This window comes from Prionailurus viverrinus, chromosome C1 (genome assembly GCF_022837055.1).
Source record: "Prionailurus viverrinus isolate Anna chromosome C1, UM_Priviv_1.0, whole genome shotgun sequence".
Taxonomy (NCBI): domain Eukaryota; kingdom Metazoa; phylum Chordata; class Mammalia; order Carnivora; family Felidae; genus Prionailurus; species Prionailurus viverrinus.
This window is the reverse complement of record NC_062568.1, coordinates 75,038,943-75,056,630: the sequence shown is the minus strand read 5'-3', so window position 1 is coordinate 75,056,630 and position 17,688 is coordinate 75,038,943. Positions and strand designations below refer to the sequence as shown.

At 34.8% G+C, this 17,688-nt stretch overlaps 1 protein-coding gene across 5 annotated transcripts in view; it reads left to right on the top strand.

The window, feature by feature from the left end:
* RIF1 (replication timing regulatory factor 1) overlaps positions 1-16,021 on the top strand; it is a 75,799-nt gene extending 59,778 nt beyond the window's left edge. For 3 of the 5 annotated variants that reach the window (XM_047869075.1, XM_047869076.1, XM_047869073.1), the window contains exons 29-36: positions 68-122; positions 480-3,743; positions 5,621-5,764; positions 6,079-6,156; positions 6,245-6,360; positions 7,398-7,551; positions 9,112-9,220; positions 9,697-16,021. In XM_047869075.1, coding sequence (XP_047725031.1) covers positions 68-122; positions 480-3,743; positions 5,621-5,764; positions 6,079-6,156; positions 6,245-6,360; positions 7,398-7,551; positions 9,112-9,220; positions 9,697-9,911 — 4,135 coding nt within the window. In that variant the 3' untranslated portion in view covers positions 9,912-16,021. The remainder of the gene's footprint in view (positions 1-67; positions 123-479; positions 3,744-5,620; positions 5,765-6,078; positions 6,157-6,244; positions 6,361-7,397; positions 7,552-9,111; positions 9,221-9,696) is intronic. The other 2 variants (XR_007154460.1, XM_047869077.1) reach the window with 2 other exon arrangements.
* The last annotated feature ends 1,667 nt before the right edge of the window (positions 16,022-17,688 follow it).

The following is a 17,688-nucleotide window of genomic DNA, read 5'->3' as shown; positions in this document are numbered from 1 at the left end:
TCTCTCTCTAAAAAGAATAAATAAAATTTTTAAAAACAGTATTTTAATTTGCACATTTTTATTTCAGGGAAGTTCCTACTTTAACTGAAAAATCAAAGGAAGATTCCAAGGTGATATTTAAGGTATATTTGGTATTTCATATTTTGGGGTTTTTAGAATTACCATTCCATTATGAAGTCTTGTGTATTAATTTTAAGATGTATTGCATAATCTCTTAACTCTTATTGGCAGACTTTGGCAGAATTGTAGTCATTGTATTTGTGGGTATTTGTGTGTTTAAAATAAAATATTTGGCTTTATTAAATATTTATACTTAGAAACACAAATTAACGGGTGTCTACCACCACCTTTGGAATATTTGCAAAATATTGAAAGTCAAGTGTTACCTTTTGAGTTACTGAAGTTTTATACTAAGATATCCCCACAAAGTCATACTTACTTGCAGACTAATCTATATATGTGTGTACTTTTCTGTGCAGGAGGAACAAATGGAGAGTGACATTGTCATTCCTCAAGATGTCACAGAAAACTGTGGTATGGATGAACATCCTGAAAAGGGTTCCCTTTCAAATAATGAGAGTGGTTCTATTGAAGAAACCAGCCCAGACATACTGAGCAGTAATAATGATGCCAGAAAGAAAGCTTTAATTTCATCAACGAAAACACCAACTGAATGTGCATCTAGTGCAGAAAATACTTTTGGTGTCAACAGTAGCTCAGTTTCTAATGTCATCATTTCTGGAACTCCCCCACAGCCTACAAGTCGGAGGCAAACTTTTATTACTTTGGAGAAGTTTGATGGTTCAGAAAATAGACCTTTTAGTCCATCTCCCTTAAATAATATGTCATCAACTGTTACAGTGAAAAATAACCAGGAAAACATGAGTAAAACAGATATTCCATCAAAAACAAAGAAAAGAGAAATAGCTCTTGTAAAATCTGACTCTGAAAAAATAGTGCATGGAATTAAGAGATCAAGCCGAAAGTCGAGTAAAGGTGAACAAACTGGGAATAAAAGGTCTAAGCTCTTAATGAGATCTGAGCAGGAGAAAAATACTCAGGAATCTCTTGATGGAATGGTAGCCTTAGAAAATAACCAACCTGGTTTGCTTAATCAGACAGAATGTATGTTAGATAATAACCATACTCATCTCTCTGAATCTGCAGTGGAGTATGAGGATATGGTGCTTAAACCAACAATAGAAAATGCAGTGTTATTAGAAAACAGTACTGTAGAAGACAAAACATTAGGAATTAATTTAGAATCCAAAGAAAATACACCCCCAACTGTAACACCAGCAGATCAAATAGTAGATGAGGATAGTACTATTCAGATAACTCCAAGCCAGAAAACCCTTAGACGATCATCAAGGCGACGTTCAGAAATAGCAGAGCCCACCACTGACAGCCAAGAGAAAGAAAATAATCAAAAAAAAGAGAGACGTAAAGAAGAAGAAAAACCTCTTCAGAAGAGCCCATTGCAGGTAAAAGATGACTTGTTACTTAAGCAAAAACTGATTTCTGAACAAACTGTGCAGGAAAATGTAGAGAAAGGAACTAACTTACATGAGAAGACCTTTGGGGAAACCAGCACTAATGCTGAAATTGATGAAAGTAAAAGAAAGCTAGACCTTGAGAATATTAAATCTGAGGGCGACGGTGCTCAGGACATTGCAGAAAAGTCCTCTGAAAAACCAGTAAGTGGACGAACACGGTATCAAACAAGAAGAGCATCCCAAGGTTTACTATCCAGCATTGAAAACTCAGAATCTGATAGTTCTGAGGCAAAAGAAGAAGGTTCTAAAAAGAAGAGATCTGGAAAATGGAAAAACAAAAGCAGCGATAGTGTTGACATTGAAGATCAAGAAGAGAAAGTGGTAAAACAAGAATGTATAAACATTGAAAACCAGACACTTGATTGTAAAGCAAATTCTGACGTAGACAGAGACATAAAATCTCAGATTTGTGAACAAAAAGATGAGAGTAGTGTAACTCTTGAAGATTCTACAGTATCTTCAGATTTATTGCAGGTTTCTGATGACGTATCAAATACTTATGAGGGAAAAATCAAAACCAACAAGTGTGCAGAATATTCTTTTTCAAACCCATCAGTGCCAGAATCAAATCTCAGGACAAGAAATGCCAGTAAGAGATTACAAAAACGAGATTCTGTAGAAAATAACAGTGTGGGAGAATCTTCAAAAATAGGGACATCAGACATTTCTTTGCTTTCTGAAAAATCTTCTCAAACACTTGAATGCCAACATAAGAGAAGTAGGAGGGTAAGGCGATCTAAAAGTTGTGAGTGCTGTGGAGAAAAATCACAACCTCAGGAAAAGTCACTCACTGGGTTAAAGAATATGGAAAATTACGATGTAAAGGTCACTGAAACAAAAAAGACAGACATGCAAACAGCTGTACCTGTATCAGAAACTTCTAAAGTTAATCTGTACTCGGAGGTAAAACTTTCAGATGAGCATCATGCTGTGAATTTTCATTTGGGTCTCAAGGAGGAGAATGATACTGTTAATGATTCGTTAGTCATATCTGAGACTGAGTTCAAAGAAGATACTGTCCAAAACCCTCTTCCTTCCGAAGTAGTGAATTTTGAACAAGAAACTTGTGATACGAATTCTGCAGAAGCAACATCTCTTGAGAGCCAAGGGCCGTCCAATAAAAAATGTAAAACTGTTGGCCCATCTTTAGATGATTCCAGGGATAATTCACTGGAATATTCTACTTTGGAGATTAACAAAGAAAAGCCAGAGGCTGTCCTGGAGAAGGAACTAACAATAGAGAACATTGCCAGTGTTGAAACAAATGCATGTGAAGCTGAAGCAATATTTAATCCAGAAGTAGTAGAAGCTGTTGAATTGGATACAGAAAGTGATCAATCTGAAGCAGGCTTATCTGAACAAAAGGATGCCAAAACTGTTGTTTTTGAAGAAGAGGTAATGGAGATAAACAGTGGAAGATGTGATAACTCTGAAGCAGAGGCAGCTGAAGAACCGAATGCCGAAGAAACAGTAACTAAAGAATTTAATTCTGGTATTGGTTATTCTGATGATATCACACCTGTAAAAGTGAGTGCTCAGGCAGAGATACCTGAACAAACAGCAGTTGGGGAATTAGATGAAGGAAGTGATGAATCTAGTCCAAACTCATCTGAAGAAATGAATGCTAAAATGGAAAATTTTGAAGAGACAGTGATTAGTGAGGTAAATGCTGAAGCTGACCAAGTCAGTGAAACAGAGGATGGGGACTTGACTACTAAAATATCTACTAAGCTTGTACAGGCCAATACAAAGACATTGACTATGGGAATCGACAGCTTTGTTTTCAATACACTTGAGATGAGTATTGAAGAAGGAGAGGTGGACTCTAATAAAACTGAAGCAAATATTGAACTTAGTAAGTCTGAAGAAACAACATTAGATGACAATCAAATGGTAGAAGGGAATGATGAAATTTTACAAGAAGTTCACCCTACTTCAGAGAAAGTGGAGGAAACCTCACAGTCTCTGACATCCGAAACAGCCATCTCCGAACTAATAACAGAAGACAATAATGCATCTCCTCAAAAATTAAGGGAACTTGATCCTTTACTTCTATCAGCAAATGGCAGTCCTAGTGGCATGCAGACACGCTGTGTCTGGTCTCCTTTGGCTTCTCCATCCACCAGCATTTTAAAGAGAGGATTAAAAAGACCACATGAAGATGAGATATCGTCACCTGTTCACAAGGTAGGGGAATTGAGGTTGAATATTAATTAGCCCATATTTACTTTGAGTATTTTGGTCATACAGTGACACCTGTTGAATGACAGAATATTAGACCACTTATTTTGAATGTTTACCAAGGTGACTAGGGAAAAGGTTAGGCAGAAGGAAAAGTGTTGATAAAAGGGGACTTAGATCTGTGTTGAGGACACTGAAGATTTTCAGCCATGTACATTTTTCACCTTTTGCAGAATTGGTGAGGATTTCTCATGATAGTTTTTTTGTTTGTTTTGTTCATAACATGAGGAAGCATTTAGAAATGGTGGTAAAACAGCTTTAGTTAGCATTTACTGTGTGGTAGGACATTGTATGGTCTGTTTCACATTGAAGTGTTTATATAAACTCATTTCCAGACCTTACAACGAAAAAGTCTCAGGCTGTGCCTTTATCAGTTTCTGGATGGGATTGCATTTCTAATTTTATTTCCCCATCTTCACTAAAGTCACTTTTGTGAAAATCGATTATCTATGTATCTGATTTAGCTCCTGACCCTATAACTTAAACATAGTTTGTTGACTGGATAAATTAAAAAAGGAAAAGTTACACGTGCTTACATAGCTGAGCTTGTCCTCTGCTTAGCAAAGGAGTTCTGAAAAGGTATGATGTGAGCATTCTTTAACTTTAAAATTGAATCTGCCATTTACTGCAGAATACGTGTGTTTATATATACAAACATGCTTTATAGACCTAAGATATACTTAATTTTGCCTTTAGCAAGGACATTGTGAAAACTTCTCAAATACACCAAAAATTCTTACACTGACAGTTCAGTTTTTTGGTTTGGTTTTGCTTTGCTTTTATTTTGAGGCTGTGTGTGTGTGTGTGTGTGTGTGTGTGTGTGTGTGTGTGTGTGTGTGTGTTGTAAGTATCTTAAGTTTAATTAAATTATCCATAGAAGTCTTTGAAAAGTATGAAGATAGAATGCTTTTTCTTCAGTATAATTTATTTTTCTTCTGTATATATATTTTAGATTGGTGATAAAAGTTAACTAGTCATGTTTTGCTTGATAGTACCTCATATTTAATTTTTATGTAGGCAACAGTAAGACATTGTAGTTTCCTATAGCAAATACATACAGAATCTGCCCACTCTTGGGAATCAAGACCAGGAGACATTTATATATATATAAATGTGTATATATATATATGTGTATATATATGTATATGTATGTATATATATAGGTGAGGATTTCTCATGATAGTTTTTTTGTTTTGCTCATAACGTGAGGAAGCTATATATATATATATATATATATATATATATATAGTTAATGGCATAAATGCTCTATTGTGTATTTATATCAAATAGCTGAATGAATGAACACATCATAAGAGTTTAGTAGAAGCTAAAATGACATCATGCTGGGACTAAGAAAGACAAAAATTGCCACTCAGTTGCTGTGATTCTGGTATCCTCAAAGAGTTTAGAACAGAGGTTAGTAAGATGCACCAGAGCCCAGTTAGTACCATTTCTACCTCTTTACCTTATTTTTTTAAAGTTACTGTAGTAAGCCTACAAAGTGACTAGAATTTGATGATACAATTTCAACTGCTGCATACAATTTCATTGTTTCTGCCACTGTCCCTGTTTCAGTCTTTGTTGGTATATATTATGTCGAGACCATTTAGAACATGGATAATTGGAATGATCTGTGGTATTAAGTAATATCTATGAAAGCAGCCATTAGGAAGAACTACAGCAATGTGCAGTTGGCTTCTACTGAAGTAAATTAAGCTTCTAAACCCACATTCTATTTCAGGGAGGCCTGGTAATGAGAATTTATGGTGTGAATTTTTTTTAACTTTAATTATGTTAAATAAAAACATGACCTGTGTTTTCAGGTTCGCCGTGTCTCCTTTGCAGATCCAATATACCAAGCAGGATTGGCAGATGACATTGATAGGCGATGCTCTATCGTTAGATCCCATTCTTCAAATAATTCTCCCACAGTAAAAAGTGTTAAAACTTCACTTACACAATCTAAGGTAAGTTGTAGGCTTTGAAATATGCATATATGTATGCAGGCATAGGAATGAGTTAAGTATAATTTGTCTTAATAATAGTAAAGAAGAAAAATTCTTTGGTTTGAATGTATTGTTTTGTCTGTGAAATGGTAAGCAAACACGAAGAATGGGAAGAGACAGTAAGACAGGAAGTAGTTGATTAGGTAATAGCCGATTACATTTTTTCATTTTCTCAAAATTTTAGGAAATTACTGCAATCTAAGTAATGAAATTATAAAATTAGAGTTTCTAGGGTTCTGAGTGAGTTTTTTTTTTCTCTTCTTTCTTCTGTCTAGCATAATGCCACTTCAACCAAAGGATTTCTGTCCTCAGGATCACGTAGCCCTAAATTTAAGAGCTCAAAGAAGTGTTTAGTAAGAAGTGCTTTAGTTTTCATGCAACTTTATTTTTCATGTTCAGTCAGGTGACCTCTGTTTAACGGCTTTTGAAATTTATTCTAAGATTACAGAAATGGCTAAAGAACCTGTGCCATGTCCAGCAGAAAGTGTTTACCCAGCTTTGGTGAACTGTGTGGCTCCAGTTGATATCATTTTACCTCAGATTACATCAAATATATGGTAAGGAGTTATTTATACTGGTCTAATACTTCAAGATGCCACTTGTTTAAGAGGAAAAGTTAAATGAGGTTCTCCTATTTAGAACTGATTTACATGCACTTTCACACATTTTATTTTAAAAATAAAAATTTATCTGGGAAGATGAGGCAGATAGGGCAATAAGAGAAGCATCTATCATAATTAAGTAATGGCTAAGATAATTGTGCTCAATATTTGCCAGGTGCTATGCTGAACTCTTTGCATATGTTCTTATTTAATCCTAATTATAAATCCCATAAGGAGTATATTTATTATTTTCTACTTTATAAGATGAAGTTTACAAAAGTTAATCAACCAAAGTCAGGTAGCCATTAAATCATAATGTAGGTGAAATCTGACTGACACACATTGGGTTTAGTCTCTGTCCACTGCTATTGCTTACGCTGGACAAACATGTCAAATTCAAATTTTGTTTTAACTTAAATGTACATGGGGCTATCCTCAGAGTGGGTTAAGTGTGCCTGTATAAATGCAGTTATGATTGAGCATAAGTCAGGAAATTCAACTGGATAGGCCATCACAAATAGAATAACTATAGAGTTGCCTGGGTGGCTTAGTTAAGTGTCTGACTTTGGCTTATGTCATCTCAAGGTTCTTGGGTTAGAGCCCCACATCAGGCTCTGTGCTGACAGCTCAGAGCCTGGAGCCTACTTCAGCTTCTGTGTGTGTGTGTGTGTGTCTCTCTCTCTCTGCCCCTTCCCCACTTGAGCTCTGTCTCTCAAAAATAAACAAACTTTGGGGCGCCTGGGTGGCTCAGTCTGTTAAGCATCCGACTTCAGCTCAGGTCATGATCTCATGGTTCATGAGGTCAAGCTTTGCATTGGGCTCTGCACTTACAATGCAGAGCCTGCTTGGGATTCTCTCTCCCTCTGTCTCTTCCCCTTCCCCCACTCGTGCTCTTTCAAAATAAATAAGTAAACTTTAAAATATAAGTAAACATTAAAAAATAGCTATAAAACTATATGATGACATTTCTCCTTTTTCTCTTACCTCTTTAGGGCAAGAGGACTGGGACAGCTCATTAGAGCTAAGAATATAAAAACAATTGGTGATTTGAGTACTCTTACAGCATCTGAAATAAAAACTCTTCCTATCCGTTCTCCAAAAGTGTCCAATGTAAAAAAGGCTCTCAGAGTTTATCATGAGCAACAGGTAAACTTCAATGTTAATAAATCATGTATAGATAAGTGATTTAGCAATACAATTACAGAAGTTTGTACTGTTGCTTAAAAACTCATTTTATGCCACCTCCCCTCCACACCCCCGCCCCCCACCGCCCCCTGGTAAGAGTAACTTAGAAGGTCACTTTATAATTTTATAGACAAAGTTGGCTTCTTGAGTTTGTATACTATCTTTGTGTAATGCGTCTCTTTCTTCTTCAGTTCTCCTACCCCCTTGTCTCATTCGTTTCCACCAAATTCGTGATTGTGGTTCTGTGGCTGCTATTCCTAAAACCTGGTCGTTCAAATCTAAACATTATAATAAAAATCTTGCAAATTTGTAGTCAACAGTACTTTCGTCTTGATATCCAAGACAACTGGGACTAATTTTTCTTGCTCTTATCAACTTTTTGCACATATTTTGGGTTATAGACATTTTTGAAGATTCTCCACCCCCCCCGCCCGCCCGTAAAAATATATACAGAAGATTCTGTATATTATTTCAGAAGGATTTAGATTGTACTGAAACCCATTCAGAGACCTTTTATGTGTCCATTGAGGTTATGCAAAATTGTGAATAAATGGGGGCGGGGGGAGATGTTAAGATTGAAAAACCAGTGTTTATGTTAGAATTTCTGAGACTGCACCTTACTACTCAAGACTTCTATTTTCTTGAAAGTCTTTGATTTAAAGATTATTTGTGATCTTTAAAAACCTGTTAAAAAAAAAACAAAGACTATATTAGTAATTTTCAGTGTCTGAAGTACACTCAGTGGTCTGTGGGCCCTGAGATTTGTCTCTGAAAATTAACATTTTTTAAAAGCGGTTTTATTGGAATACATTGATATACTGTAAGGCCCATCCAGAGCACACATTTGATTTTTAGTATATTCACAGAGTTACACAGTTGTCACCACAATCTAATTTTAGAGCATGTATTACCTCCCCAGAATGAAATCCTGTATAGCCCTTAGCAATCACTCCTCATTCTCACCCCCCCCCCCCCCCCCCCGATTTTTTTTCTCTATAGACTTGCCTGTTGTGGGCATGTCACAAAATTGGGTTCATGAAACCTGTGGTCTTTTGTGACTGGCTTCCTTGAGCATAATGTTTTCAAAGTTCACATGTATCAGTATTTCATTCTTCTTTATGGCTAAATAATATTCTATTGTATGAAAATATAAAATATTCATACAAATTCTGTATGTTATTTAAAGTTTAGAAATCTCTTCCTTGGGTTTTCTTTTCCCATGCTTCTAAACTTGGGAAATGTAATTTTCTTGGCTATCATGGATTTCTCTTAAGAAGTCCATTAGAAAATATGAATTCCTAATCAGCTCTTTGAGAAAACACTTTGTAATCCTGTTTTTTGTGTCGTTAGTAGAACATAGTTTCTTAGTATTATTAGCTAAGTTAATAGTCCTGTGATAGGCTGGGAAACATATTGTGTCAGATTTTTTTCCAGCTTTGGTATTTTTTAGTCGTTTTAAAAACAACTTTCCAATTTGTTGATTTTGTTTTTTTTTTTTACTGGCCTGAATGTATAATCAAGGTAAAGTCTCGTGGACTAGAAGAGATACCAGTTTTTGATATTTCTGAAAAAACAATAAATGGAATACAAACTAAATCTCTCCCTTCTGATGAAGAAAGACTTGCTTCAGGTATATTTTAACAAAGTGGGACAATTTTATTTATAGGACCACCTAACTTGAAGAAATATTGTTATGGTTCTAGTTTTAATTTGACCATGCTCTGTTAATTTGACCAGTTTTTGTGTTGTTGTTGTGCTAGTGGCCAAGTGCATGAGAAAGTAACTGATTTGACTTCAAGTATGCCTAGCTGTTTTTATCTAATTGTTAACTGCTATTCCATCAAGGTCTTAAATAGGGATATAAACTAAAAATTGTGTTTCAGTTACGCTGTTAATAAAAATGAAATTGCCTGACCATTTCTTTAATGGCACAGAACAAACTATGGTAGATATTTCTGTTGGCCTTTTCCTTTTGAGGAGCAGGGATACAGCCTGCACTCCCAACTTAAATCCTAGGTACTTAAACTTTGTATTAACGTAAAAAGAGATATATACAACTTAATTTTTATCTCGGATAAATTGTGCTTTTTTTCTTTTTCTTTTTAGATTTAATTGATCCTGTTGCTTTAGAAACTTCATTACCTAAAAATCTTATGGCACAGATTAGTGCACTTGCTGTTCAACTGGATTCAGAAGATCTCCATAATTATTCAGGAAGCCAGCTGTTTGAAATGCATGAGAAACTTGGTAGCATGGCAAACTCAATAATAAAAAATTTGCAGTCACGCTGGAGGTCACCAGCCCATGAAAATTCCATTTAGTATCTTAAGAGAAAATTGAAGGTTTTTTTTTTTTTAACATCACTGGATTTTTTTGATTCATAAAATAAGTTCTGAAATACAGCACAGTTTCAGTCTGACTGTTTGCAAAGTTGATATTTCAAACCCTGAAGGGCTGTGACTTATTACGTAAGTTCAGTTTGTAAGTTCATATGTAAAATTTTTGTTCATACGACATTTTCTTGGCTGCTATGCATAGCTTTTGGAAAAATTTAAATACCTTGCTGAAACCTGAAAAGCAAAAACTAGAAACAAAAGCATTTTATTTTACACGTCTTAAACTCTTGGATATTCTGATGAAATGTTCATGTAAAATACGTTATTTTAAGTAAAATTGAACATTTCTATTTGAATTTTTGCTGAACTGGTAAAACTGTTTATACTTTTTTTTTTTTTTAATTTATATTTGTTGTGCCTGAGGTTTAAGAAATTTGTTCTTTATAGAACACCTCAAAGGAGATGCAGAAGAATTGAAATGTTTTTTCGCAGATGTCAATTTTGGACACATTTCAAAAAAAATACCAAAAGTTGCAACTTTTGGGGTTAATATATTAAAGCCGAATTTACTAAAATTCCATTCATTTGCATTAGCAAATATTTGTGCAACAGCATTGGTGAAAATTTAGTCATTTGAGACCTACCCCATTCATTTTAAAATGCATGACTATTTGTACATTATGTATAGATTTAAACGTTTTTAATTTATAAATTTCAGCCTTTGTTAATGGCATGAATTTTTCTGCAGCTACTTGTGAATACCTTTGTTTAATAGAAACCTATTTTGTATATATTAAATGCTGAGAGATCAGTATGGACAGTTAGAAGTGATTTGTGGGCTTGCTGCAGATGATTGTAGGATTCTGTATCTACAAATACAAATAGTTTTGTACTTAGTAGTCTTAGTAAAAACATGAGTTTATTTTCTAAAGTAACCAGAATGAGTTATAGAGATGAGAAAGTGTTACATAAGAACTTTGCTATTCATACCTATACTTTTTTTTTTTGGAAGGAGGGTGTCCACCACTAGAAAACGTGCTTCATTACATTTCTTTTTAATGGAGAGTTAGTATGACTATTTTTGTTACAACTTGGACTATAAGAAATCTAGACTTTATCTGCTCTTTTCACCTACACCTAAAGCAAACTTGGAAGAAATTTGAAATTGTTCTTTTGAAATATGTATGTTTTGCCTAGTTTAAAAGAATAGGGTGTATATAATTAAAACGTTTGTAAATTTTACCATCTAGTATTAGTGCCTGACTTCCCACATTTGTTTCGTCTCTTCACAGTGAGAATATCTCATTTGCTCTCTGAATAGAATGAGTGAGTGACCTCAGTTTCATCCTTTATTCAGAACTTAACCAGTTTGAAAAGGCACACATTATTCAGCAAGTTACAGCAAGTTTAATCCTTGTGTCTAGTTAATTTTTATAATACTCAGAAGGGGACCACCAGTCAGCCAGCAAAGTTGGTGTCAATTTCGTAATTATAAAATAGTAGTTTATATCGTCTCTCTTTGCCCAGATTCTTTTTTATAGTAAAGAGGCATGTAAGTTTTTTTAGTTAACGGATGTAAGAAGGTGTGTGTGTATGTGTTTGTTTGGAGAGTTAAAATTGGCTTATTTCTTACTGTGTCTTAATGTTTGTGTTAACTGGTTGGTGAAATGAGTTCTAGGGAACATGAACAGTATAGCAGAAAATGTGACTAAAATGATTATCATTTACTTAAATCACTGAATTTGATACAAGCACAGCTATTAATTTTCAAATGTTATAGTTGCACAAGGATGTATTTTAAAATGTTATTTGAAGGCAGAAACCAGTTTGCTAAATCTTCATTCCTGATATAGTTGTAAGTGTATATTTGAGGCATCTTAATTTTATTATTCTTGCCTTAAATGTTTCTGCACATTTTCCCCTGAATGATTCCTGAATAGCAAAAAGTATTAACACTCCTTGATCAGTTTCAGTGTGTTGTTTCACTATTAAAATAACATCAGTTTTCCAGCTATTTTCTAAGGGTTAATAAAACAAATGGCAGATATTGGTAAGAGAATCTAAATGTGATTTCTTATTTTATGCATTTATGAAAAGAATCTGGTTGCTTGCAGAAGCATAGTACAATTTATGTTCCAAATGGGCTTTGTATAGTGGATTTAAATTTTCAGCTTTGCAGTGAACCCATTCTCAAAATGCTGTGACATTTGAATAAGTTTGAAAGCCATTGTTGAATGATATGGAGCTTTTGTTCTAATTCCATATTGTCTAAGATGAATCGGGTTTTACACCTTGAAAGTAGTCAGGGATTCTGTTGTATTTCTAAGAACCATAAAAATGTCAAGCAATTTGGATTATGTTTTGCCTAAAATAAAAGTGGCAGGGCAAGAAACAAAATTAGGGGAAAAATGGGACAGGGGTGTGTGTGTGTGTATGTGTGTGTGTGTGTGTGTAAAATTTACAATTAGCATTTTTCTAAAAAATTAAATTTTTTAATTAAAATAATTAAAAATAAGTGCCATTTAGAAAACCTTTCTTGGAATTTAACAGAAAATGTGAGTTAAAGGGGTCACATTTTCCCTTAATGCCATTCTTTCCAACTTGACTTTACAACCCAGTAAGAAGGGCCTAGTTTCCGTCTTACATTCTTTGTTACTGATTTTCAGGGGGATAACTTTGCAGCTGGGCTAGGAGGTCATAAAATAGCAGCTATTGACAATATTACGATTTTGGTGGAGGGGAGAGAGCTGTTTGCTCAATAGCACAACCCATGTCTGTTTTATTCCTAAACCATCAGAAAGGTTATGTACATTGTATACAAACGTTAAAGTTTTGCTTTTAACAGTGCTTCTCAGATTTGGCTGTATGTATGAAAATGCAGATTATGATTCAGCAGTTCTGGGCTTGAGGCCTGATAGTTCATGGCCAAAAATTTCCACATGATCCATACAAATGCTCATGTCTGTGGGTAGGCCTAAGATGCTACAGGCTGCGAATTAGGTGATAATAACTCAAGTAGGTTTAAATCCCAGGAATTGTTGCTACAAAAGATAAAGGTTAGTATTTTTTTAAATAATTTTTTTTCAGATTTATGTTTGGGGGTACAGACTGGTCTTGAAGCCTTCAAATTAAAGTTCAAAGTTTTTTCAAGAGTAAAAGGTAGAATTTTGCCTCATTTGGAGCCTTTTTTAAATATGGAAGATTTACAGTATTGGAGAGATTTATGTTTTTAAGTAGGCAGTTCTATATTTCATATTGTAAAGAACCTTACTAAGCAGATTAGACGATTTGAACCTTTTTCATTAGTGTATGTGGATTATTTTCTCATTTTTCTAATATAAAAGTAAAATTTCAAATATTAGGAATGTATTTAGTCTCTAAATCTTGCCTTCTAAGTTATGGGGCTTCATATTTTACTAATAAACGTTGAAAACAGACTACCCCTAATTAAGATTAACTTGGCAGTAAAGTTAGCAGTACCAAAATAAGTCCTAAAAGATGTGAGTTGTAATTTTACTAAAGACTTCTGGTTACTTTGCCATTACATTGTTGACAGTTTGTGTCATCTTAAAATGGTGCTTGAAAAACAAATAATTTCACCCAAAAAATGAGTTTCTCTGGGCATTGTTATGTTGTGTTTCCCTAACATATTTTAAATGCTTTTTGTGTGGATTGCACTCCTTCAGAGCACTTAAGAAAATGTAGCCAGAAGTTAGGTAATGGGTTTTTTTAATTGATTTGTCAAAATTTGTTGATTTTTTTTTTTTGTTTGTTTGTTTAATCTGTAAAATAAATCTGGGCTTCGGTTTGCGATGGTCCAGTTGATGATAATGTCTGTTATATGCCAGCCTTTGTATATTGCTTTTTTAATTTTTTTTTATTTTTTTTAAATGTTCATTTATTTTTGAGAGAGAGAGAGCACAACAGGGAAGGGCAGAGAGAGAGACACACACAGAATCCAAAGTAGGCTCCAGGCTCTGTCAGCACAGAGCCCGATGTGGGGCTCGAACTCATGAACTCTGAGATCGTGACCTAAGCCAAAGTCAGACACTTAACTGAGCCACCCAGGTGCCCCTGTATATTGCTTTTTGAAAGTATGTATTAAAATCTGAGTCATGAGGATTTGAAGATCCTTAGATATTTAAGAGTAGAATTGAGTATTCACTCAGTTCTTTAATAGAATGTTAAATTTTATAACATGATCTTAACCATTTTTTTCTTTAAATACCAAAGAATATTTAAAACCAAACATGAAGTGCCAAGCTGTAAATGCTTACTTCCTTGAAGTATACCATTAGAAGAAAAGATAATCTCTCCCTTTACCTGAGAGTATAAGATTGAAAGCAATATTTTAAATTGATATCACATGGAATAAGAGAAGTATATAGCCTTTTAGTATAGGAACAGTCCTATAAACTTTGAAAATAGCTGGTAGTTATCCTATATCCTATACACATAGTACCAGAACTGGTACTAATAAATACCCTGAATAATTGTTTGAGATCTACATTATTTATGGGTTACTCAATCTGGCTCAGTCACTGGTAGAGCATGCAACTCCTAAGCTCAGGGTTGTGGGTTCGAGCCCTATGTTGGGTGTACAGATAACTTAAACATAAAATCTTAAAATATATATATACGTTATCTAATATTCTGCCCCCCCAAAACAGTAAATAAAACGACTTCCAACAATAGGCAGAATCATTCCTTAAATGAATAAATTGGGTATAACTAGGAAGTTCACTTTCAAAATAAAGTCATGGAATGGAAAATGGAATATTGTGTAATAGCTGTTTTGATAATTGAGTAATTAGATGTCTAAAGAAATTTTTATTTTTGTAGAATGGGAATTTTCTAAAAGAAGAATGAAATTAACAAAGAATTTGAGTATAGAAACTGAAAGATGTCAGTCCTAACCTAGTAAGTTTTTATGAACAGGTCAAAAAACTATAGCCTGCCACCTGTTTTTTATACTTCCTGAGAGGTAGGAATAGTTTGTACATTTTCTAAAAGGTTGGAAAAGAAAAAAGTAATATTTTGTGACACATGAAAGATGAAATTAAAATTTCAGTGCCAGTAATAAGGTTTTATTGGGACACAGCCATGTTTTATCTACATACTGTCTTTGGCTGCCTTCCTGCTGCAACAGTAGATTGGAGTAATGTGACAGACTATATGGCCTATTAACACCTAATGTTCACATATTTGGCCCTTTTGCATAAAGTTTACTGTTCCCTGGTACAAAGGGTATGTTTGTTCATACATGGCATGTAAGTCCATTTGGTCATTTGCTTCTAAATGGCAAAACGGGGATCTTGCTTCCTTAAATCCTTAATTTATTGTTGTTACTTAGATTTTACAAAAATGTGTTCTCCTGATTCCGCTTATATCTTAACAATATTGCTCAAATACATATATACTAGGAGGTACTGGTACTTTTTATGTATACTTTTTTCCTCCTATTTAAACTCAAATTATAGTTCTGTGTTTGCCATGGATGTTGAGGGGCGTTGATGTGAGGGAAAGGCATCTGACATTCAGTGGTTCTGTCATTCCTGTGAAATAAATTGGGAGTTTAGGGAGTTTGCTTTCTGTGTTGGTGAGGAATTAATGCTTTCAATCTATCTTAACACTACCTCCTGTGGATAGACTTGACTAAATGCACTTAGACTGAGAGAAGCCAAATCAGTCATTTATTAGCCTATGATAATTTTTGTTCCCACCACTTGATAAACTCGAAGAGAACTTAGTTTTACATTGAAAATATTTATATTTGATAAGTCAAATGACTTAAGTTGAAATTTCACAGAAGTACCTGTTCATCACTCAATTAACTGCACTAGTATTTGGGAAATAAGTATGTAGTCAGTATTATTTGTGTAATGCTTTATACAGTGTTTGAAGCAGGTAGACCAATATTAAAAGTTTATTTTCAGGTTCATTATGATCGGATTCAAGGAGGGAGAATCTTTGTCTTACCCACCATAAAACTTTTCATGATCTATTGAGAGCTGTTATCACTTGCCAATTGAAACTGGATATTGAAACATTTTTAAAGAAATGCACTTTAATCTGAAATAAAACTATAAAATCAATTCTGGCACTGTTTTTGTTTTGTTTTTGCTTTGAAGTTCATAAGATTAGCATAATCAACATACATAAAGTGAACACTGTCCCTCCAGAAACACATGAGCTATTCATATTTTATGGCCTATCATAGCCTTAGAAGAGGTTCTTTTTCTTGTCCTAGTTTTATAGGTTTCACACTTCTAGATAACATAGCTATATTAAAATTGAATAGACTTAATGATATTGAAAAATACTGTATTAGTTTACTATGGCTGCTATAACAAAGAGCCACAAACGGAGTGGCTTAAACAACAGAAATTTATTGTCTCACAGTTGTGGAAGCTCGGAGCCTTGAGACCAGTTGTTGGCAGGGTTGGTTTTTTGTAAGGGCTGTGAGGAAGACCTCCGTGCTTCTCTAGCTTCTGGTGCTTTCCTAGCAATATTTGGACTAGCATGTAGAAGCTTTGATCTCCACTTTCATCTTCACCTGGTGTTCTCCATGTGTGTCTATTTGTCCAGACTTCTTTTATAGACCTCAGTTCTGTTGGTTCTGAGCTCACTTCATTTTAACTACTGACTTTTGCAGGGACCCTAGTCACAAATAAGGTCACATTCTGAGGCACTAGGGGTTAGGAGTTGTGGAAACCTGAAGAACCCATAACGTGAATTTCACAAAAGTAGCCCTGAATAATAATACCATGAGCACTGGTCATCAGGGGAACTGTGTGACTCCAGTATAACTTCATCAGTTCCTCTCTTTATTACAGTCTCTTGAGGATGGTATGAACAGCTAGTCACTGAGGATCTTTGCAGCCTTAGGTCTTCGCATTTGTGTAATTTGTAGGTGTCTGTACAAAGGACTTCCCTGGTATCACTGTACTGACAAAAATGGGGGTCTAGCCTTTCAAACAGGAGGCTAGAAACAGAAAGTTGGATGAGCAGGAAAGTTTGAACCCTGGATGTGGATTGTCTGTTTTAAGGTGTATCCATTGTGATTGTTTTAAGATGTGGTTAATAGGATTCACTTTAAGTTAATGGAAGGAGGGCATTGGTAGGGTAGAGACAGAACAAGATTAGTCATGAATGGAAAACTTTTGAGGCTAGGAAGTGAGTATAGTTGGATTCTCTACTTTTGTATGTGTTGAAAAATTTCCAAGCTTTTAAATAAAAGCCCTAGAGTTAGGTTAAAATTGTTTAATAGCAACTGCAAAGTGTGCTTTGGCAGTCTTAAAAAGTGAAATTTCAGAACTAAAACATTTATTATAACTGAGACAGCCTGTACTTTGTTCTGGAAGTTGGAAAACCATGCGCAATGGTATTGCTGTCATTTAACCTGGATTTTATCCCAGTTAAAATGAAGATTGAAGATGGGAGGAGAGAGTGGCTGCCTCGCCCACCATTACACTTTTAAGGCATGGCCTGCTTTTTTCCACAGGACTGTTAAGTTTCATGAGGACACCAACTGTCTCTGGCTCATCACTCAAACCCCTGCATTCAGTGTGATCTCTGATCATTTCCACATGTGTGCACTCTGCACTGGTGTTCACTCTACTAGTGTGTGCCTACTGTGGGTTTCCTCAAGAGACAAGAAGCTTTGGGACAGCAGTTGAACGCCTTTCGCATGTGCTGTCAGCCCACAGCTGTGGATTAGAAAGATACCCTGCAGTTAGGATTCGATCCCATAGCTATTTAC